Source organism: Vigna radiata, chromosome 6, assembly GCF_000741045.1.
Source record: "Vigna radiata var. radiata cultivar VC1973A chromosome 6, Vradiata_ver6, whole genome shotgun sequence".
Taxonomy (NCBI): domain Eukaryota; kingdom Viridiplantae; phylum Streptophyta; class Magnoliopsida; order Fabales; family Fabaceae; genus Vigna; species Vigna radiata.
In genome coordinates, this window is record NC_028356.1 from 1,701,133 (window position 1) to 1,723,553 (window position 22,421).

The window sequence follows — 22,421 nt, forward strand, 5'->3', positions numbered from 1 at the left end:
TTTTAATTAATTTATTTATGTTACCTAAACTAGTCTGTTGTGCTCTAAAACTCAAATGCCAATTCTTTTTTTTTTAATATTTTATTTCCTCTCACAGTAATCTAAAACAGTACCTGTGTATCCAATTGCTACCCAACAAAGCTAATTAAGTCTCACTTAAGATCTTTTCCAAAAGGTCACCAATCACAGTCAATAATCAGAAACAATTCATAATCATCAAAATAGGACACATTAAATCAATCCCAAATAAATCATTTAAGCAGTATAATACACACCAAAACCAATTACTTAAAACAGTAACATTTCAGTCTCAATAGTACACCAAATTCATAATTCAACATGCATATATTTTATAAAATTATTTCAAGCAAAATAATTAGCTCCCCTTACCTGGACTCAAATGAACAGTGAGCTCACCCAACACTTCTATAGTGCTCCAAACAGCTAGAGCACAACATGGACCTACAAATCACCAAATGGGTGATGGAACAAAGCTCTTAGAGCTAGAATATATTGGGAATGGAAGGCATAACACGAAAAACACATGCAACCAGCAAAATTGCATGCCCTAGGTCAAGAATAGTGAAGAGAAAAGGGAGAAATCTACTTACAAGATGAAACGGAGAAATCGACAGGTAGAAGTGGAGCTCTCTACGCCAGGAACAATTTGGCAACACCAAAACAAGATTTGAACAATGGGATTTACTGGAAATCTAGAGAGAAGGCAGAGCACTTGGGTTAGGACAAGAGAATAGTTCTAGAGAGAGAAGGGAATTCTGTGAAAAGAAATCAGAAAAGGAATAAGGGGTTCCTTCTTTCTTAAGGCTATGCTACCCTTGGCCTCACGGGCTAGGCTGCCTCACTTAGGCCCAACATTCTTATATTTTTAAGGCCCTTATATACTATATGAAAAATATAATTCTACATTTATTTTTATTATACAAAAAAGGTTAATATACATATTTTACTAGTTTAAATAAAGAAAATTAGATTTTTTTATGTGAACATGTAGCTTATATGTAAATTAAGTGATATTTATTTTTATTTTTATTTTCAATTATATTTGTATTATTTCGATTATGGAGTGAAAGATATTTGTTTACTATATTCATATTCATATTTGAACATTTGTCTTTGTCATAGTTGATTATAGAATCTCCTTTAGTTAAACTATAAGGTTATCTATAAAAGTTGAATAATAATATTTTGACATTTTTATTTACTTTAACACTCAAATGACACCATCTGATTTCGAAAATAGTTTTATTCAATCAATCCTATTGTATCATTTTACAAATTAATACATAACATTATGTGAAATCAATGTATTTGACACGGTGTACTATAAAAGTTACTCAAGTAAAAAGCTAACAATTATAATAACTTATATTGAATGTTATCATCATGTGTAAATTACAATAGTTTAATCTTGAAATAATCAATATATTTATATATGTGAGGTGGTTGATCCTTTAGACAGTTTAGTATTAAATTGACCTGACGATCCATTTATCAAAGAAAGTCATTAAATAACATAGATACAATTTCTTTATAAGTAATGATAAGTTACTAAATTACAAATAAATTTCGTTATTTAAAAATTATTAAAAACTACGAGGTTAACAAAGTGGTGTTACTTAAAGAAATAGAGAGTAGAGATGGATTAAAATCAGTATAATTATAATTAAATACAACTTTGTTGGTAGTGTAAAATTGAGTTTAAAGCAATGAAAAAGAGAAATTGGCCTAAAATGTGTGGAGAGTGATGAAAGAAGCAACGAAAGAGATGTTTTTGTGACCATTCATTCATTCACCTCGAAATTTCATGGACTCTACTTTTCTGTTTCTTTCTCAAAATAAACAAATTTCAGACCTTCTTCCATCTGCTTAGGTTGCCACATATTTCTTTCCAAATTTCACTGTAGACAATCCATGTCCACAAAATTCACTATAAATGTTGTGCATCACACAACATTTACGTGTATTTATTATAACTTCTCATTTTTTCCCCTTCCTTTTCAAGTTTACATATGCTTTTGGATTGGTTGAAAAAGGTTTTGATGGACACCTTCTACTTTTCCTCCCATCTATATCATCAATTTGGTTAATTCCATGAATAATTTTTAATATATTCAACAAAAATAAAACATAGATTTTCATAATAATATAAAAAATAAACATATTTAATGTTTAATTAAATACATATTTTATATTTATTGAAATAAATTTAAACAGTAATATTTTTTGAAATAAATAGTTAATTTACTAAATATTTTAATTTTTATAAAAATAATGTGTGTGTGAAGTAACTAATATTGAATCAACAAAAAGAAAAGTAGACCTTAAAAAGTTACTTTTACTAATGATAATTTTAAAAAGTAAGTTTATTTTTTCATAAATAGGAGATTATTTTCACTAATGATAATTTTTTTTTTATATTTGATAATGAAGATAAGTAAATAAATCTATTAATCTTTCAAGGATGAATATGAAAAATAATGTTAATCTAGAATATGAAAAAAATAAATAATTCTAATCTAGAATATTCTAATGTAATTTGAAAGTATCACTAGATTCACGTGAAAGGAAAAACATCCACGTTCTTTACAATGAATTTTATATTCGCTAAATAGAGCGCACCAAACAGACTTATCATTTGAATAAGTGACGTACATAAATAGTTACTTCTTGCGAAATTTCCTGTTATGTTTAGTTTCTCAACTGTTACTATTAATTTTTTTAATAAAAAATTATATTTATTATTATGTTTTTATACTTATCGAATATAAAATCTATATTTTATTATATTTATATAAATATTCATTAAATTTTTTTAATACAAAGATAAAAGTAAACTAAAAGAAATATAATATTACAGAAATTTCCAGATAAAAAAAAATTAATATTAAAAAATACAGTACCAAAAATCAAGAAAGTCTTAATAAGTTACCACAATGATGGCACGAATAGAAATATAGAAGATATATGTACGTATTTTATCATATTTTTATAACCAATTTACAGCAATTATCACAAGATTAGATAATTCCTTCCTAATAATATTATTTAGATATCAATGTCTCGTGTTATTAAAAAAAATTGAAAATAAAGAAAATGTAAGACAAATTTAAAACAAAATAGTAACATTTTTAAATATAAAAAAGATATTTAATATTTAAATATGGCATACGATATATACATTTAATTAAAATTTAATATTAAATAACATTATTAAATGATAATAAAAAATAGTAGTATAATGTTGTAGTTGGACTTTACAACTTGTATTAGAACACGTTACACAAATCACCAATCACAGTTTATGAAAATTAAAATTAACCCAACATTAATTCATGATTATATGAGAATTTGTTGAAGAATAAAAAAATATAAATTTATATATCTATTATAAATATAAAGTTCACAATTATTTATTAACCTTCAAAATAACAAAACGGTTATAATAGAATTAAGATAATCATATGAATTAAGATAATTTATTATGTGGATGTGGTTTAAATTTCTTTAGTATTAAATCTTCTCTATAAATCTTATCAAAAGAGAATATATATATATATATATATATATATATATATATATATATATATATTTATATTTATATTTTCACATTTATCTTTATAATTTTTATTTATCTTATCTAATCTTAAGTGAATTCAACATTATGATGATGTAGATGCTATAATGTCTATGATGTCATCATGATATGATATTTTGTTAATAAAGTGTATTTCTCTTGATTTTAATGCTTATGTAATAGATACCGATCACAAACACAAAAGACAACTTTGCAAAAATATTGAAAGATTAAAATGATATTTAATTATATAGTAAACAAGTGAGAATTGAATCTCATTAAGCAAAAAGAATTATGGTGGGGTTGGATTTGGTGGCAAAAACAACGGTGTTGTTGTAGTCAAAGAAAGACAATAATTAAAAACTTCTTTCCCAAACATAATGGAATATAATTAATCTACTGTAATATTTTAAACTTGTACTTATAATTTTCAAAATACACTTAAAATTAATATTTTCTAAATCAAATTAGTAATAATCATGTTTTAGTTTAAAATAATTATCATTAATACTAATTTTTATTTAAAATTACTCTATTTGTTGAATATTCCTTGTAGTTGGTACCATCCTATTCCTTACTAACCGGCGGCTCGTACAAAGAGTATAAATAAAAAAATTCAAGTGGTAAACTAACGACAAATGTTTCAGGTAAAATTTTTATTTTATCATTATAAAATATTTTATCCAATGTGAATTTATCTTTTAAATAGTCTCTGATATCGGAAGATATTTGAAAAGGATTTTAACAATTTTTTTAATAATAACATTAAAATAAATTAATTATAAAATTATTGTCAAAAAAATTATTAAATATATATTTTAAAAGTAATAATTTTTTGACTACACACTATAATATGATTATTATTTACTCTTTACTTTTTTTTAAATAATAAAAAATTTAAATTTTTATAATTATTTTATGTTTATAGCATGTATTAAATGAATTTAAAAATGTATGATGATCGTTAATCTGAAAAGAAAGATTAAGATAATTGTTTTGAGATTATAAGGAAGGATGAGAGGTGAGAGAAAAAAGATTCTTGAATGGAATATTCGTGGAAGAAGGAGGATTCATGGTGCTCAAATAATGGTCCTTCTCTTACTTAAATAATGGGAAGAAAAACCAAACAGAAACAAAAGAAGGAAACAACGGTTTCTCTTTCAATTATTGTCTCTTCTCTCTCTCACTCTCTCTGTAATTTCATTCATCCATCTTTCTTTCTCTCTTAACTCATAAGTCTTATCTATCTATATAAGAAGAAAGGAAGCTCCTTTCAGAGGCTCAGAGTCAGAAGCCTCATCGAATCAAAGTGAGAGAAGTTTGCATGTTGAAGAAATCATCGAGAAAAGGGAAAGAGAAAGAAGAGGGGATTGGGTTGAAACCCGGGGTTGACGCGTTGCAGACATCACGGCTATTCTAAGAGTCTATCGCTTTCTCATTCATGTCCCAACTGTACGACGGACGGGTTGCATAATTCTCGCCAACCCTTCGCCGCACGGTGGGCGTGGTGCGCTGCCTTCAGAAGGTGGTAGTCCCTCCGACCTCCTCTTCCTCGCCGGTGGCGGTTTCTCCTCCTCCTCCTCCTCCTCCTGCTAGCTTTTTCTTTCTCCTTTCTTCTACTTAGTCAACTGCTTTAACAAAACACGCGCCCACACTTTCGCTCTTTCTTCTTCTTTTTCTTCTTTTTCTTCTTCGATTTCACAAAATGATGCTCAAAATCAAGAGGGTTCCTACTGTCGTTTCCAACTTCCAAAAAGATGATGCTGGAGACTCTTCTCGTCCCGTCGGAGGATGTGGTCGGAATTGCCTCAAAGCTTGCTGCATTTCAGGTCTTTCTTTCGCTCTAATTGATTTTCATTACTGTTATTAATCTGTTTATATGTTATATGTTAAATTAATTGGCTGTGTTAAAATGATTGAGGGTAAATTACTTGCTGCATACATGAAATAAAGTTTACGAATTTAGATTTGTTGAGTCAAACTAAAGTTTGGGAAAATAATTGAAATTTTGTAACAAAAGACCTGAGTTTTTTTTCAGAAAAAAAGTTTGTATGTAAAGTTTTATTTTTTGAGGGAAGCAAACGGGTTACGAAACTTACTTTGGAACATCCAAACATGTATCTAGTGGCGGTAGTTGAAAAGAAAATGAACGGTTCATATTTTAATATATTCACGATTTGTTATCATGAATATATTTGTAATCTTCACGGTTGATTTTCTCATCCACAAATGATATATATCTGACTTTATCCTCTACAGTGAGTTGGATCCAGGTATCATATATGTTTTTTTTTTTAATTTTTTTTTTTTTTGTGATTTGTGTCTTTGTTTTTGTTTACAGATGCAAAACTTCCTCTGTATGCTTTTAAGAAGGTTAATGGAAAGGATTTGGCTATGCATGAATGCGGGGAGCCTCCCGTGGCATTCCTGGACTCGCTTCTTCTTGGAGAGGTAACAATGGAATTTTGGTGATGGAGAACCGTTAACATGATGTTTTTCTCTGTGCCCTTTGTTGTAAAGTGTTGTTTACTTTTCATGGCAGTGGGAAGAACGCATGCAGAGAGGACTTTTCCGCTATGATGTTACTGCCTGTGAGACCAAGGTTCGCTTTGTTTTCCTTTTTCTAAATTCTGCCTTTCTCTGCATAGATATGGATGGTATGATTTATGACTGTGATGTGTTTTGTGGTGATTTTGGTGTAGGTGATTCCTGGTGAATATGGTTTCGTTGCTCAGCTTAATGAGGGTCGTCACCTCAAGAAGAGACCAACTGAATTCCGAGTTGATAAGGTTCTGCAACCCTTCGATGAAAACAAATTCAACTTTACGAAAGTTGGGCAAGAAGAGGTCATCTTCCAATTTGAAGCTAGCGACGACGGAAAAATCCAGTTCTTCCCAAATGCTCCAGTTGATGTTGATAATTCTCCCAGTTTTGTTGCCATCAATGTATGGATACCAACCTTAAATTTGTTCTTCTGGGTTCATAGGCATTGCATGTGATGATGTTTGTTTGTCTGTTTGTTTTCTTAACAGGTCAGTCCTATTGAGTATGGGCATGTTTTGCTGATTCCGCGCATATTTGAGTGTTTGCCCCAAAGGATTGACCGTGAGAGCTTCCTGCTTGCACTTCACATGGCAGTGGAAGCTGATAATCCATATTTTCGATTGGGTTACAACAGCTTGGGTGCTTTTGCAACTATTAACCATCTTCACTTCCAGGTACTGGTTACTGAATTACCACTTGTTGGTCGTGCTGATGCTTTTGTTCTTCAACACTGCTCTGCCATTAATCAGATCGAAATTTGATGACTTTTTGACATGAATATACGCAGGCTTACTATTTGGCTCTGCCCTTTCCCATTGAGAAGGCCCCCACTAAGAAAATTGCAAATTTAAATGGTGGGGTGAAGATATCTGAACTGTTGAAGTATCCTGTTAGAGGTCTTGTGTTTGAGGGTGGAGATACTCTGGAAGATTTATCAAATGTTGTTTCAGATGCTTGTATATGTCTTCAAAACAGTAATATACCATTCAACGTTCTTATTTCTGACTGTGGAAAGCAAGTCTTTCTGTTACCACAGGTAAATTATCTCTGAAACCAAATGAATTTTTCTTTTCCTAATCTATTTTCATTGGTTGTGCGGGTGTATTTACCAAATATGTTAACAGTGTTACGCAGAGAAACAAGCTCTTGGAGAAGTGGATGCTGAGCTTCTTGACACCCAAGTGAACCCTGCTGTGTGGGAAATTAGCGGGCACATGGTTTTAAAGAGGAAGAAGGATTATGATGAGGCTTCTGAAGGCAATGCTTGGAGGCTTCTTGCAGAGGTGTCCCTCTCCGAAGAGAGGTTTCAAGAAGTCAACGACCTTATTTTTGAAGCCATTGGCTGCAGTGAATTGGACGATAATGTTCAAGGTGACAAGGAAGTTGATGCAGTCAGCTCAAGTGCACACCCTAGTGTGGTGGTAGCTGGTTCAAAAGAATGTGTTGTTCTACAGTAACAAGGCTCTACTACTATGAACAAAACTCATGGAATCTGCTGAATTATTATATCACCGTTTAAGTTGTAGTACTGTGTTGTTCTTGAGCATTAAGGTCGTGTGTTTTCTGTATTTATCTTTTTCATGTGGAAGTCGATGAAATAACTACTCACCTGAGTAGTGTTAGTGATTTGGGTGTATGGTAATATGCTTGACTTGACTGTCTGTTGTGGCTTTCATGCTGCAAGAAATAATAAATTCAGGTATCTGTTTGTTCAGGGCTAAATCAAACTGCAGCATGAATTCTCCAGAATGAAACTTTCACTTGCTGTATTTCGGGCTTCACTTTGTAATAAATGTTATGTTTGTATATTAAAAAACGATATTCTGAATGTCTCTTGGTTGTGCAGAGCTGTGTTTGATTGTTTTAGATTTTGATAAGAATATTTGAACGACATTTTGACACAAATTGTTTTATATTTATTTGATATTATTTTTTTTATTTTTTATTTTATTTTTGAAATGATATAAAGGTTATATATATTAGAAGAGGATTTCCGTTGAACATGGATGTGGTAAAGATTATCAATCAAGAATTTACATAAATTTGTGAAATAACTCGTAAATTTAATTTGTAAACTTGTAAGAGTTTATTTTTAGATGAAAAAAATTATATGAATAATATTTTAATTTAAATATGTTTATAAAATTATATAATTTTAAATAAATAAAATTTATAGATATATTGTTCATAAAATAAATATTGTAAAACATATAGTGATTTTTTTTAATTTTTTTCTTTTTAAATTTGTATACTCGTTCAAAACTCGCTATTCTACGTAATTTTATCGATTTTACAGTCGATTTTATTAAATTTACGCAGAAAACAAATTTATTTTTGAGTTAAATCGAAAATCATTTCTGAAAACATAGACTCATACAAATTAACGAGTTTGTTAATTTGAGAATTTGATAAACATAGTCCTCGTAAAGTGTAGAACTTTTGTTTTTTAGTAATTCATTTCAAGTTTTCTAAGTTTATGGAAAAGTCAAATACTTATCTCAGGAAGGGAAACGTGAACACCCAAATGCGTTTAGTAATTAATGCATTATAATGAAGCAATAAATGATTTGGTATCAGTGACCATTTGAACTTGGTTTTATTACTCGTTCCATCCTAAATTTGGTGGTGTTGAGCATCAGCACTGTCACACAGAATATCTTCAAATATGCGCCAAATATGAAAGATTCTAAAAGGATGCCAATGTATCTGCAAGTAAAAGTAGAAAAAAAAAAACCCTCATATACTATTTCCCATTTGCTTACCGTGACATCATTTCGTAATAGAATCGTCATTGCCAAATAAGACTCCAAAAACTGGTAGACACGGGACTTCAACTGGTCATGAGAAGATTGTTCCCATAGGAAACTGGGCAATTTTTTGCAGTTAAACTTTTCTATATTTCTGCTTAAAGTTCAAAAGCGCGTTTCTTTCTTTAATTTAATCTTCTCACAAAAACATTAATTATCATCATTACGCTAATGACTTGAGATTAAAGCATTGACGATAAAAAACCATTACTAACATTAATTATCACCATCTTTTCCGAAGGTATTTCCATTTTCATGTGACTTACTTCCCTTCAACGTAGCAGTTTCATGGTTTAAGAATGAGCATGATAATGCCCAAGTCACGCACGTTAGAGATGAAGTACCTTATTTTTATAATGAATCAGCGTAAAAGCGTTAAGCCTGCCAACCCATAATGCGAAAATCACAGAGCTAGCTGACAAAACTTCCCTTCAAATAATAAAAGCAAGTTAAGACAACGTTCACCGTCCATAACTCGAGACCATGCAAGAAAAACACGCCCCTTTGGCTTCTTACAAAAGCAACTTCACGTAATGAACCCTTATATAATGGCTCCCAAATGCTACCCTTTTCAAGTCTGTAGCCAAGATGGGTCTGCAAGCGCAATCTTCAGCTCTCTTGATGTTGGTGTTGGTGCTGTTCTTGATCAGAATAGAGGGAAACCCAATACCAAAAGAAGTGCATGAAAATGGCATTGACTCCACAACATTGGTGGAGAATGATGTTAACCAAATCACTGGATGTACTCTAAGACCATCGATTTGTAGCAGAGGAGAGCTTTTTCCGAGGTTTTTGTGCTGTAATGACCGTTGTGTGGATGTGACTTCAGACAACGATAACTGTGGGGTATGTAATTTTAGGTGCCCCTTCAATCGTCAATGCTGCGGCCGTTTATGCGTAAACACATTAATCAACATTTACAACTGTGGTGGGTGTGGAAATGTGTGCCCTATTGGAAGGTTATGCATATTTGGAGTATGTGCCTTTTCACGAGCACTGCCATTTCCAGTACCACCATCTCCAGTTCTAGTACCTCCAACACCGGTACCAGTGCCACCAACACCGGTACCAGTGCCAGTGTCACCGCCACCGACACCGGTGCCGCCGGTGCCAGTGTCACCGTCACCGGTGCCGCCGGTGCCAGTGTCACCGTCACCACCACCAGTATCAGTGTCACCATCACCAGTGCCAGTGTCACCGTCACCATCACCAGTATCAGTGTCACCATCACCAGTCCCAGTTTCACCATCTCCAGGACCAGTGTCACCATCAACATCACCAATACCAGTGTCACCGTCACCATCACCAGTGGCGGTTACACCATCACCATCACCGGTGACAGTCCCAATTTCCCCATCTCCAGGGCCAGAGATACCTACAATGGATTAACTGTTGTAATTGATTGTTAAATGGGGGTCTCATGGTTACCCCTTTCTATAGTTGGATGTTTGTATCCTTGTTATTTAAAATAAGCATTTGAGGTTTTCATCTGCAACTGTTTGCTTCCGTTTCGAGATATTAGTATGAATTTTACGATGTTATGTTGCAGTTACCTATGATACTGGTTTGATGATTTCTGTGTTAGAAGAAAAGCGTGTTAATGTTATGCGGGGAAGAAAACTCCTGTAACATCCTGGTTATTAAGGTTTGATAATGGCTGAACTGATAGTATTATCATATAAATATTCAAGACATTTTAAAGTTAATATATCGATCGTTTATATATTATATCACTCGTATGAAAGAGACAAAGTTCATATGATATTGTTTCCGAGGTCATATAAAGAAGTGAAACGGTTAAAAGACACGCATCATTTCTGATTTTCTCCGTTAAATCAAACCTCGTCTAGTTTCTCTTCACCAAAAGGAAGAGTTAAACATGAAGACAATATTTTCCGCAGACCAATTTTAAGTATTGTTGATAGACAGTATGCTTTTCTCATTCATGGAAGCACTCATATTCAAATGTGAAACTTTACTTATATTCAGTAATTATTGTTACATAAAAGTAAAATAAATCATTAATATGAACACAGACACAATTAGAACAATTATACACGTATGCTCGATTCAATTCTGAGTGTTGAACATATTCCTACAAGGACATGCAACAGTTGATAGTCTCCTTCAGATTTTTCCTGTTCAGGACATTGGTTATGTGCAACCTCTGTCTCACGTTCTATTTATCTGGCACTGCTGCTCTTCTCTTTGAGGAATCAGGACTGAGGTTTTGTTTTTTCGCTGTTTCCAAGCTCCTCCTCAGTAAATTAATCTCCCTGATATAATAATGTTGTCTGTCGATAACCAATCCAAGGAATAGAGAGAATCCTGCCAAATAATCAACAGGGTTAAAATTTACATGTTCTGCACATAATATACCAGAAGAAGTGGCAAAAGGAAAATCTTTGTTTGTTGATACTAATCAAACAAATTATAAGCAAATCTATGTTCACTTCAGAGACCCGTCCGAGCATCATAGTTATTGAGTGCAACAAAAACAGTAAAACAGGTATTGTAAGCAAACAAGGAACTAATTTTTGGAGTAATTTACCCAAGAAAAATGCTTCCAAGAGACGATATGCCATGAGAACCTCATCAGTTGGATTAACTATGCCAGTATCCTTTATACGCTTTTTAATTTCGGTTATTGTATACACGGTGGAGCTGAAGACCACAAGCATGGTTGCTGCCACAGTTTTTGTAACCAAGGGGCCCCTTCCCTGCTTCGAAAGGTCTAGACCCTTCACCACCAATTTTCGAATTGGATTTGCAAAAGATAATAATAAGGTTAATGCCATCTGGGTAATCAAAAGCATGAATAAAGGTTGTATCATCTTTGTGTAATTGCTTAAACCTTGATTTGTCTGGTGAACGTAAGATGAGAGCAGGTAAAAATAATGAAGTCTTGATTTTGACTTGGAGATGTGCTTATAAGCTAGTTTTGGAGACTTGTGAGATTGGGCAAAGAATTATGCCATGCCTTTCTTTCCCGGATCGAAGGAGGTTCAGGATAACTTTTGACAAGAGCAAATAATGGTAACTCGGTTGATCAGAATAAAACTGAAATTGGCCAACAAGAAATCCTCGTATTCAGTTTTCCTTAGAGATTATACTCATGTTTGGTTTTCCATTTGCAAGGCAACGAATTTGAAAATTGAGAAGCAAGTATATGAGTGTGTTGAGAAAATATTGGATTATGTTAACAGTAATGTTTTCCTAAACACACCCTATGTAACCTTCCCTTGATAGCTGGAGACCTTTGAACATGATCCGCTTTCAAAATTTAGGATTGCCGTAAACATAAAGTTTGATCCTCGAATCTAACTAACTTCCCGCTTCTATCACACTCAAATAACAACACGTTTGGCTCACATCACAGCTTGCACAAAACTTTGTTCAAAGTGTGGGTATTGAGCACAGATTAAACGTTATATGAAAACGTAGAGGGTGCCTTAATGAGTTGTGGAAACGGAACCGTTACGGGTCTCTTCCGTTCTCTGCAATGTTAGAATGTCTGTTGTGTGACATTGTCACTCTCCTCTCAACCGAGTTGACATGAATTGAACATATATGACCACATAAGTTCATTTTAAATAAAATTGGAATCAAATTGAAACCTTTTAAAACATTGAAAAGTCCAAACAAATATAAGGACCACAAAAGCCTATTCAGACATTATTGCCTGCATCTGATATTTCGTGACCCCAAAATGGTCGTTAGCCGTTGATAAATTAACCATTCAAATTTACAGAGTAATATGGATCCAATCTTGGTATGGGAATCTGTTTGATTTTACACAATCTTATCAATCAACCAATAGGAGATACAATATAACTTATAGTATTGGAGCTCATTTTCTGTGATAGATTTCAATAAATGGTTATAGTTTTATTCGAGATTTACCCATTAAGAGCTCTCTTAACATCACATTCACCAGCTGCCCGGCAGGACCAGCAACTGGCTAGAACTTGCAACGTTGTAAAAATTGCTCCATCGTAGACAACTCACAAAGATGGCTGGTAAACTGAAATTTTGTGCCGTGTTGGAACATAACACAGGAGTTGTAACAAAATTAATTACGGTAGTGTCTTAGGCAGAATTATTTGGATAACAAATTATTAGATGTATCTTAAATTTCATCGGCAAAAAATAAAATAAAAATACTGCAGCATACAGTGCGACCGATGGAAAGAAATCGCATTATTACTTCAGGGACAACCCTACATACAGTTTCATAGTTGTTTCATACAATTTTGGAGCAAAAAACTGTGACCCTCTTCATATTAAATGAGAGGAATAGTGAGCAGAAAAAACACAAACATGCTGAATAATATCGAACGGAAGGTATGATCCTAAAGAGTTTGCTCATTAGAGATTATAAATTACGGGCAGCCGCAATTCAAAAGCCAAACAAATGGGTACCCATTATGCTATTTGAATTTTGAGGTTTAATTTACTCCATCCAAATTATATGTCAAGCAAAAGCCTGCGAGGATCCTCCACGATATCTTTGATGCGCCGCAGAAAGAACACTGCCTCTCTTCCATCAATAATTCTATGGTCATAAGTTAGAGCAACGTACATCAATGGTCTTGGGACAATATTTCCTCCAACAACCGTAGGACGGCTCACTATGGAATGCATACCCAAGATTGCCGACTGCCACAAAAACAATAGCTGGATGAGTTTTCTTTCTAAATAATTATTCACAGTTTATTATACAACTTGTTAACAATTATTTGCATCATTAAAAACATTAACAAAATTTAGCTAGTAACTACTGACAGTAATTTAGCTTGATATTTTGAATTACACTGATCTTTTTGTGAAACAAACAGAACTGTGTGAATTAGTGGGTTAAAAATAATGACCATTTTCATAAAATTGCAATGGTGAATTAGTGGGTTACAAATAATGACCATTTTCATAAAATTGCAAACAATGCCTGAAGCTACCAACATGATATAAGGAAAGCAATCAGCACTGTCACATCAACAAAGAAACAACTTCAAATATATATCAAAGAATGTCATACCGAATTAAAGAAAAAAAAAATATATGTAATGAATTTTATCCTGTTAGGAACTTCCAAACCTGAGGGGGGTTGATGATAGGGGTACTCAAAAGGCTTCCATAAACACCACCGTTGGATATTGTAAGAGTGCCTCCAGCCATCTCATCAATTGATAAAGTTCCATCATTTGCCTTCTTAGCAAAAGCATTGATTTGCTTTTCTATATCGGCAAAGTTCATGGTATCCGCATTGCGGATAACAGGAACAACAAGGCCCTGGGATTGGAATTGAGGGGGTCAATAATTGTTCAAACACATGCACGTTGATAATTTTCATAGCCAGGCAAAAAATGCAAATTGAACAATATATACTAAACTACTTGTTAATTAGCTCCATAGCCATGACAAAAGTTGACAAGTTTATTGAAAATAGCAAAGTTTCGTCAAGAGAAAGTAATGATTGATTGATAGATTTCTCTACATAAACAAAGTAAATGAGAAAAGCTAAAGGTATGGCTGGTAAAAACCTTTGGGGTACCAACAGCTATGCTGATATCTATATAATCTCTGTATATAATATCATCCCCATCAATAACAGCATTGACAATTGGTTGATGTTGGAGTGCATTCACTGCAGCCTAACATGTAGACCATAGAAAGTATGAGGAAATAAAAAGGAAAAAGTCAAGCTAGTGTATACTTCTGTAAATAGAAAACATACTTTGACAAAGCCAGACATAAGCCCCAACTTGACTCCGTGTTTCTCAACAAAAGCATCCTTATAATCAGAACGGAGCTTCATCAAATTAGTCCTATCATCAAGAGCAGAGCAATAAGGGAAAGAATGAAAAAAATAATCTACTATATAAGGACAAGACAGGAAACTCAACATTATGAATTGCCAATTAAATACACGGAATCCACCAGTTACACATAATAACTAAATTACATTCTCCCCTGGTGTTATCACATAGAAACTAACAAAGTGGCATAATGTAATATTACATGCATAGATGAGAAAAAGGTGAAACATATATCCCAGAAGGGAAAACGGTTTCAACCCCAATGCATATGTATGTTAATTCATACCCTATCTTCTAAAGAAAAAAAAAAAAAACAAACCTAGTGCGCAAGTAAAATTTAAGAGAACAGATTTGTTGATCTCAATAGGAACAAGAAAAATGAACAGAAATGCAATGACTTCCCAGTGTATCATATCATAGCTTCTCACTAGAGGGCTTCATTAAATTTAGAAGACAGTGTTCCATTAGATCCATTACCCAATAATGTATAATACTGAATGTTTATGCATACGTGGTTGAAAACATACAACTTAAGCAATAACCATAGCTTTTGCTATACTTTAAAAATCAATAAAACATACATATCAACTTCATTGAAGGTTGTGAGCATAGCAAAAGTGTTCTGGGAATCTTTCAGCCGTGTAGCAACCCGTTTCCGAAGCCTTGTCATAGGAACCTTTGATAACAACGAAAGACATAAAAAAAAAACGTTCACGCTTGCTAAATATAATTCAGGTAGGCCAAAAATCTCAATGACTCACCCGTCTTTCTCTTTCTTTGGGAGGAAGTTGGGGCTCAGTGGGAGAACTCAATGTGGCAGGGGGTGGTTTGGGCTTCTCTTTAGCAGGTTGAGTTTCAACTTTGGGAGCTTTCTTCTCCTCGCTAACCTTTTGAGTTGGCTGAGGAGCTCCTTTCTCCGGTGTAGTCTCAGATGGAGCAACATGAGTTGCGTCAGCAGACCTTGAAATGATTGCTATCTTGTTACCTGGCTCAACAGTATCTCCTTCATTGGCTAGAAACTGCAAACAATTAAATATATCACAACCCAAATTTAATACAAGTAATAACTTCTATCATTCTGGAGTGGTAGGAAAAGAGTAAAAACAATTTACGCAATGAAAGTGTACCTTCAGAATGACACCTGACTCCGGACTTGAAACATCAATCGTCACCTAATCAAGGAATATGAACAACATACAGCATTAAATATTCTGAAAATGAAGATCAGATCCGTTTATAACCATCAGAATCCTTCACAAATATTTGTTTGTTCCAATATGGCACCTTATCTGTTTCAATTTGAGCAATTGGCTCATCAGCATTAACCCTGTCACCAGGCCCTGCATCCATTTATCAAATACAAACATGATGGTCACTCACCAGTAATTCTTAAAAAAACAATTAAAATAGATGGAATAAAAAAATATGAGGATCAACATACTCTTCAAAAAATTTGCCAGAGTTCCATCAGAGATAGATTCAGCTAGAGGAGGGACCACAACATCAACCGTATCTCCTGTATTACAAATACCATCATAATAGTATTAGCCATCAAAAGCCAGAATAAAACAGGTTAGTTAAACAGCCTAAATGCCATATAAATCAATGGCATTGATAATCAACTCTTATTTCTTTGGTCCTAGATACTAGACACACAAATAAAGTGAAAAATGGAATTAAGAACACTCACAAATTCCTACACATAAGCTCCATTTACATAATACACAAAAAATACACAAGAAAGTTTCAAATATAATATGTATATAACATGTAGCCCGTGCAAGACTACAAAATCATGATGAAAATTATGAAATCAATAGAGTGATTGTTACTCATTCTAACTGTCCTAAATCTTATTAGATGTTCTTTGTTTTCAAACAAATATAAGAAAAAAATGTCAGAATATTTACATCTATGTATCATCATTAAGCCTAAGTAGGATGTAGCATGTTAGACAATCTATTAGCTGTACCTATATACCTAGTTCGACACCCAGGTATCCAGTGCAGTCCCTTAATCTTCCGTGTGCTCTTAAATAAGTTATTCATTATAAATAGAAGATTATGAAAGGAGTCTCTCAAGCTCTTCAAAATATATTTCTCTGTTTTTAATCTTAAGTATATATTCAATATTCCTTTATAAAGACAGATGCAATGCATTTTCATAATCCCAGAATGTCTCCTCTTTCAACACACTTTCTAAGAGTTCAATATATTATAAATGCATTAGATATGTGGAGTCATGCTTTACAAAAGGAAGAAACTTGAACCACAGAAGAATATGCAAGTCAATATCTCACCACTGTCTGAAGAAAATGGACGCCCCCAGGTTCGAACAGCTTCTGACCTTGGATGAAAAACCACACTACATAACAAAAACACAATATCAAAGCAGTATCACTGTGGATCAGAAACTGTATAATCTTTCCATTCCATAGACTCGTTAATTAATGATTTGTCATCACAGCACCCACCACACTCCATGTGAAAAGATTATCATCAGAATTAGATTGACTACAAATGAAACGAGGCAAGAATACACAAAATGCAACTGAGTTAGAAATATTCAATTTCAACTTATCCCTCTGGGACATTCAATGCCCTTAGAACACTAAATTTAAGTTCTTGGTATTTTACATGAGGATAACAACTTAATATGAATTTTTACGTACACAATCTATTCATTGGCAGCAACGCACAAGAAAAGGTGTAAATGTTGCAACCAAACAAAACTGAAAAACGGCAAGAAATATTAGTACAGCTAAAAGTGAGGATTCAATTCGATAGGGCACTGAAAATAATTTCATATTTCCATTTTTCTTACAATATTTTAATTACCAATTCATTTTTTTCTCCTAAAAAGCCTGGAGATAGAAAACCTTTCTACATTACATTATTTTTCTCCAAACTATTTGTTGTTTTTGAGAAAATTTAAAGCTTCCAAATGTAATTCTAACATTTGAAAAAATGGTTCGAGAGATTGACTTATATATACAGTTTCAGCTAATTTTAAGTATATGTTAACTACAACAAACACGTTTTCAGATGAACTTATTACTTTCAACGAAATACCAAAATTCTTGACCATTTATACCCTTACAATCTCATCTTCCCATTTCTAACCCAAACTTTTCTACCAAAACTGAATAAAACTCCAATGCAATACTAGAATAAACCCTGGGACTGACTATCAGCGTGATGTCACTAACCTCATAGCTTTAGAATTAGTCCCGCATCCTGCAACAACAAAATTAATGACTTAAATTGAAAAATTGAAGGAATCATTCAACTAATTAAGACAGTAGCCTCTAAATTATTTAAAAAGTAAAATGCAACCATAATTACCAGGTGTTATATTACAAAAGTTCCTTACAAATCCACATCCGCCTGAATGAATTGCAATCTGTCAAACATAATAAAAATAGTTGTAAGAAACTTTAAAGAATATGAATAAAAAGTAAATTATAGGTTCTAACCCCATATAATAAAGAAGGCCACAATTAACAATGAGAACAAATAATGGGGTAATCAATCATCACCTGTATGAAGGGTATACTGCCATGGAATGATGAATGACGAAAGCATGTTCGTTAACAGTTACAAAAATTCCACAAATAGACTAGTGCACAAAATACTCTAATAACATCATCCAAACTGTTCTAATAAATTTACATAGTACAGTCTGAAACTAAACTGGCAGTCTCTTGTAAGTGGCAAACTTTGCTGATAGAGTTGAATAAAATAACTAAATCCCTACCCTATCACATTGAATTTGGACTGTCATCTGATAATCCAAACAAATTTTTAACCAAATTCAAACAACACACGATAAAAGACCATAAACAGAAATTATGTTTCAAACTGATGAAAAATCCATGAGCCATAAATGTATGAAACATTAGATATATTTTCAACAAAAGAAAGGTAAGAAAATGAAAAGAAATGTAACAGAATTCTTTTATCAAAATCCATTACAACCACTAATTTCACATTCTATAGTGAAGGTTGCATACATTAAACACATATCCCAAAGAATTAGTATGTTTAGTTGCAAGAAATATAGAAATGTAAGCCTTTAGACCCTAAAAATACAGTTGTATCTTTGTGGTTCATTATATATAGAAACAGGGATCAGGCATGACACATTTGTGCAACAGAGGATGAAAAGGATGTGATCTTATTTTGATGAGCTAAAAACAACATTGCCTTCTTTGAGGGAACAAACAGGATGCTTAACCCATCACAAAAATAGCATTTAAGTAATCACCAGTACCTTATGCAAAGAAGAGAAAAACATATTAACAGATTAGGATGCAAAAAGAAAAAAAAAGTAAGACAAACACCTCTTTCTCAACCGTGGAAGAAACTCTAGCAGAAACAGAAAGGCCAGACCGAATTTTCTGAACTGACTGACCTAGAAGCTGAAACAATTGCAAGATACGTGTTAGGATTTGCTTAAACTCAAGCTTCAATCTATGGATCAACACAGCAAACACATTCAAACTGAAAATTCATCAAAAAGCGTCTAGAGAAATAGAGCTCTTACCCAAGGAGACGGGCTGCCAGAAGCAACCCTTCGCCTTACGACACCAAACATGATTACTCTATTAGAAATCTCTTCTTTTCCCTCCGGAATTCAAACCTAAATTGACAAATATCAAATTCAACAAAACAAAAGTCATCAGAGTGAACTGAAAATACATGCATCCATAAAATCTCAAATAAACAGTAGATTGAACGTTCTAGATTCAGATTTGAGAAATTGCGGGTGAATAATAAGAGAAATGCTAATTTCGAAACAAAGAAATGGAAAACACACAGCAAAAGATTGAAGAAGAGAGAATGAAAAGTGTCGAACCTGAACACGAAACGCAGAAGGAAAGGTAGGGTTGACGATGTAGAGGAGATCGCCGCCAGCAGTTCTGAAAAAAATATTCTAGTGTCCTCTCTCTATAATTCTCTATATTTTATTTCTTATTTCTTATATCAAATTTCACTAATTTCTCCTTATTCTCCCTGAAATTTGGGAATTTATCACGTCAAATATTATTTTTCTTCCTTCCTAGCCTTTGAGATTATATATAATATTATATACTATTAATTAAATTGTGTATTATTCTTATGTGTCTTAAAAGTGAGTTACATAAAGTTAAAGTTTATTTTAAATTATATTTTTTGAAATGAAAGTAACCAATTTGACCAGTAGATTTAAAATTTGAAAGGTTTATAAAATGAAGCAATTCAAGAATAAAAAATAATTAAATTAGTAAAATAAGTGAATTCACTGTCCTGATTTTTTCATGTTGATCTGAAACTATATGTCCTAATGGTTATATAATGTTGAGTTGCTTCAAATTTACAATCTCAAGCCTGCCTGCCTGCCTTATTAAACATAAGAGTTATTTCTAAATATGTATTTATTACAAAAGATATATACATGTAAATAATAAGTTTTATAATATAATAATATATAATGTTCCTCTTTTTGTATACATATTTGATTTCATTTTATGATTAATTATATTTTAAGATTATAAAATCATTAATATAATATTCATTTAATAAAAATAACTCCTCACATTTATGTTGATTTTTTTCTTTAATTTATATTATTTATTTATTCAAATTATATAATAATATATTTTAAATAAATTAAAAAACTAATATAAATTTTAATTTTTAATTTATTAAAATGAGATATCATAACATCAAAAATTGGACAAACATTTTATATGTATTTCTTTTTTACATTTTACTAGTAAAAACACATACGTAATAAATAAAAATAAATTCTTCTATAAGTATTATTAAAATAAAATATTTTATTAAGTTTGTAAAAGAAACTTTAAAAAATAATTATAATCATAAATAAAATAGTTATACAATATAAAGAATAAAATAATTTATATTAAATACGGTAAATTAAGTAGCAGAATATGTACACTAAACAACGGTCACTTAATTGTTAAAAGAACCATTCTTTTTATTAATAGTTACAGATAATATTAGATATATATTTAATTACTGTGAGTTTTAAAAAGTTAAATAAAAACAAAAGTTTTTACCGGTTTATTGATTATTCTTAAAATCTTATAATATACTAGTTTTGTTGGTGTTTCTGTTTGTAATTTCCTTTGAAAAATAAATAAAGCCTCTGAATTTTGAAATTTGTTGTAGATTTTTTTTTTCAAGGAGAGGGAATATAATCAAATCTAAACTCATCCAATCAAAAATATTTCTTACGATGTAAAATCTTAAAATGTTAAATAAGATTAGATTGTTTACGATGAATTTAATGGGAAATGGACCATCTTCGAGAAATTTGATTTAAGAAAAAAAAAACACATAAATATTGAATCCATTTGATAAAAAATATTTTATGTTATCGTTTACTAATAATTTCAAAAATATTACTCTACGAAATACTGTGAGGATAAAGAAATATTATTTTGAATAATTTCATTACATGTTTTTGGCATCAAACATTTCCTTAAATTAAATATACCTATATTAATATATTATTCAACATACATAAAGTTGTACAGAATTAAAAATATAAATAAAAGGTATTAGGTGATTTGGAATGATTATGATGTTGTTGACTTGCTATTATTTTATAAAATAAAAAATTAACTATGTATTGATAGAAACTTATACAAAACACAGTCTACAAAACATAAAGGGACCATTAGTCGCAAACATTATCCCAATCCGAAGCACCAGAGAGACGGAACAGAGTGAAACGAAGAGTAAGCAGTTAACTGAACAAGTCAAGCTTCTCCATGAGGTGCTTCCAGCTCCAATCTTCACTGCTTCTTCCCTTGCATGCAAAACTCAAACACCAGCTACATCATATAAGCCACACCTCCAAACTATTTTGCCTTTCTACCCACCAACCTCCATGTTTTCTGCACTTATCTTCATCAACTCCATTAAGTACCAAGGCACTCCCACATTTAATGGTGGTTGCCCCGGCAGAATCCGGTGACCTATCATCCTTGCTCCCGATAAGGTTCGGTCCAATATTTTTTTTTTTTCCTTCACAGCACATAGAAAAACTGATAAAACTAATGGTGTTTAGTATGTTCTTTAAAGTCTAGCATTTAACTAAAAATTTCTTTATACATTGCAGTGGCGTGCTTTTGTCAATGTACTTTGTAGCGAATTTTGTCGTCCCGGGTTTCCTTGCCAACTCTATCTCAAAGGATGAGTCAAATGAAAAGCAGAAGGTTGATGAGGATGATGAAGATGAAGAAGGGGAAGAAGAAGATGAAGATGAAGATGAGGAAGAAGAAGATGAAGATGAAGACGAGGAAGAAGATGAATAAACAGAGGTATAGTAGTTAGTGGGCAAGGGGAGATCAAGGAGGAAGAAACAGGATTGCTTTAAACGTGAGAACTAACTTCAGAATGCTTTGAACCACTATTGCATGATTGTATGGTATCAATAGGTGTATTTTGGTGTAGTTTTTGTTCACATAATGATGACAAAAACATCTCAGAAGTCATTTGTTCTCCCTTAGCAAACATGGTATTATTATTAATTAGCTATTTTGGAATTGGTTGAGATTACCCTTTCATGAAGCAAATCTTTGCTTACTGATTCTCCCCCACCTTAAAATTATTATTGATTGATTTTTAATAATATAAGTTCTTAATG

General features: G+C 32.3%; 5 protein-coding genes across 6 annotated transcripts; 3 read left to right on the top strand and 2 right to left on the bottom strand.

Annotated features, from left to right (window-relative positions):
• Positions 1-4,715: 4,715 nt before the first annotated feature.
• LOC106765047 (GDP-L-galactose phosphorylase 1) lies at positions 4,716-7,888 on the top strand. The gene is made up of 7 exons (XM_014649533.2): positions 4,716-5,424; positions 5,937-6,046; positions 6,138-6,197; positions 6,298-6,540; positions 6,628-6,813; positions 6,927-7,175; positions 7,264-7,888. The coding sequence occupies exons 1-7, from the start codon at positions 5,301-5,303 to the stop codon at positions 7,594-7,596; spliced, it is 1,305 nt and encodes a 434-aa protein (XP_014505019.1). The 5' UTR covers positions 4,716-5,300; the 3' UTR covers positions 7,597-7,888.
• A 1,293-nt stretch (positions 7,889-9,181) lies between these two features.
• On the top strand, positions 9,182-10,441 carry LOC106763227 (predicted GPI-anchored protein 58). Of its 2 annotated transcripts, XM_022781831.1 has the most exons (2): positions 9,183-10,039; positions 10,070-10,441. In XM_022781831.1, the coding sequence occupies exons 1-2, from the start codon at positions 9,535-9,537 to the stop codon at positions 10,333-10,335; spliced, it is 771 nt and encodes a 256-aa protein (XP_022637552.1). In that variant the 5' UTR covers positions 9,183-9,534; the 3' UTR covers positions 10,336-10,441. The 2 variants fall into 2 exon arrangements, with proteins under 2 accessions (XP_014502921.1, XP_022637552.1); XM_014647435.2 differs by having other exon boundaries at positions 9,182-10,441.
• Positions 10,442-10,906: 465 nt separating this feature from the next.
• LOC106764466 lies at positions 10,907-12,817 on the bottom strand. Its single transcript, XM_014648750.2, has 2 exons — positions 11,498-12,817; positions 10,907-11,274 (listed from the first exon to the last, which is right to left on the bottom strand). Exons 1-2 carry the CDS (start codon positions 11,778-11,780, stop codon positions 11,126-11,128), a joined length of 432 nt encoding a protein of 143 aa, XP_014504236.1. The 5' UTR covers positions 11,781-12,817; the 3' UTR covers positions 10,907-11,125.
• A 305-nt stretch (positions 12,818-13,122) lies between these two features.
• LOC106765110 (dihydrolipoyllysine-residue succinyltransferase component of 2-oxoglutarate dehydrogenase complex 2, mitochondrial) lies at positions 13,123-19,771 on the bottom strand. The gene is made up of 15 exons (XM_014649614.2): positions 19,620-19,771; positions 19,308-19,403; positions 19,105-19,182; positions 18,107-18,164; positions 17,971-17,998; positions 17,062-17,126; positions 16,204-16,278; positions 16,047-16,102; positions 15,890-15,934; positions 15,524-15,781; positions 15,344-15,438; positions 14,681-14,771; positions 14,487-14,597; positions 14,041-14,235; positions 13,123-13,605 (listed from the first exon to the last, which is right to left on the bottom strand). The coding sequence occupies exons 2-15, from the start codon at positions 19,356-19,358 to the stop codon at positions 13,414-13,416; spliced, it is 1,398 nt and encodes a 465-aa protein (XP_014505100.1). The 5' UTR covers positions 19,359-19,403; positions 19,620-19,771; the 3' UTR covers positions 13,123-13,413.
• Positions 19,772-21,350: 1,579 nt separating this feature from the next.
• Positions 21,351-22,360, top strand: LOC106764393 (nucleolin). Its single transcript, XM_014648680.2, has 2 exons — positions 21,351-21,773; positions 21,894-22,360. The coding sequence occupies exons 1-2, from the start codon at positions 21,544-21,546 to the stop codon at positions 22,087-22,089; spliced, it is 426 nt and encodes a 141-aa protein (XP_014504166.1). The 5' UTR covers positions 21,351-21,543; the 3' UTR covers positions 22,090-22,360.
• The last annotated feature ends 61 nt before the right edge of the window (positions 22,361-22,421 follow it).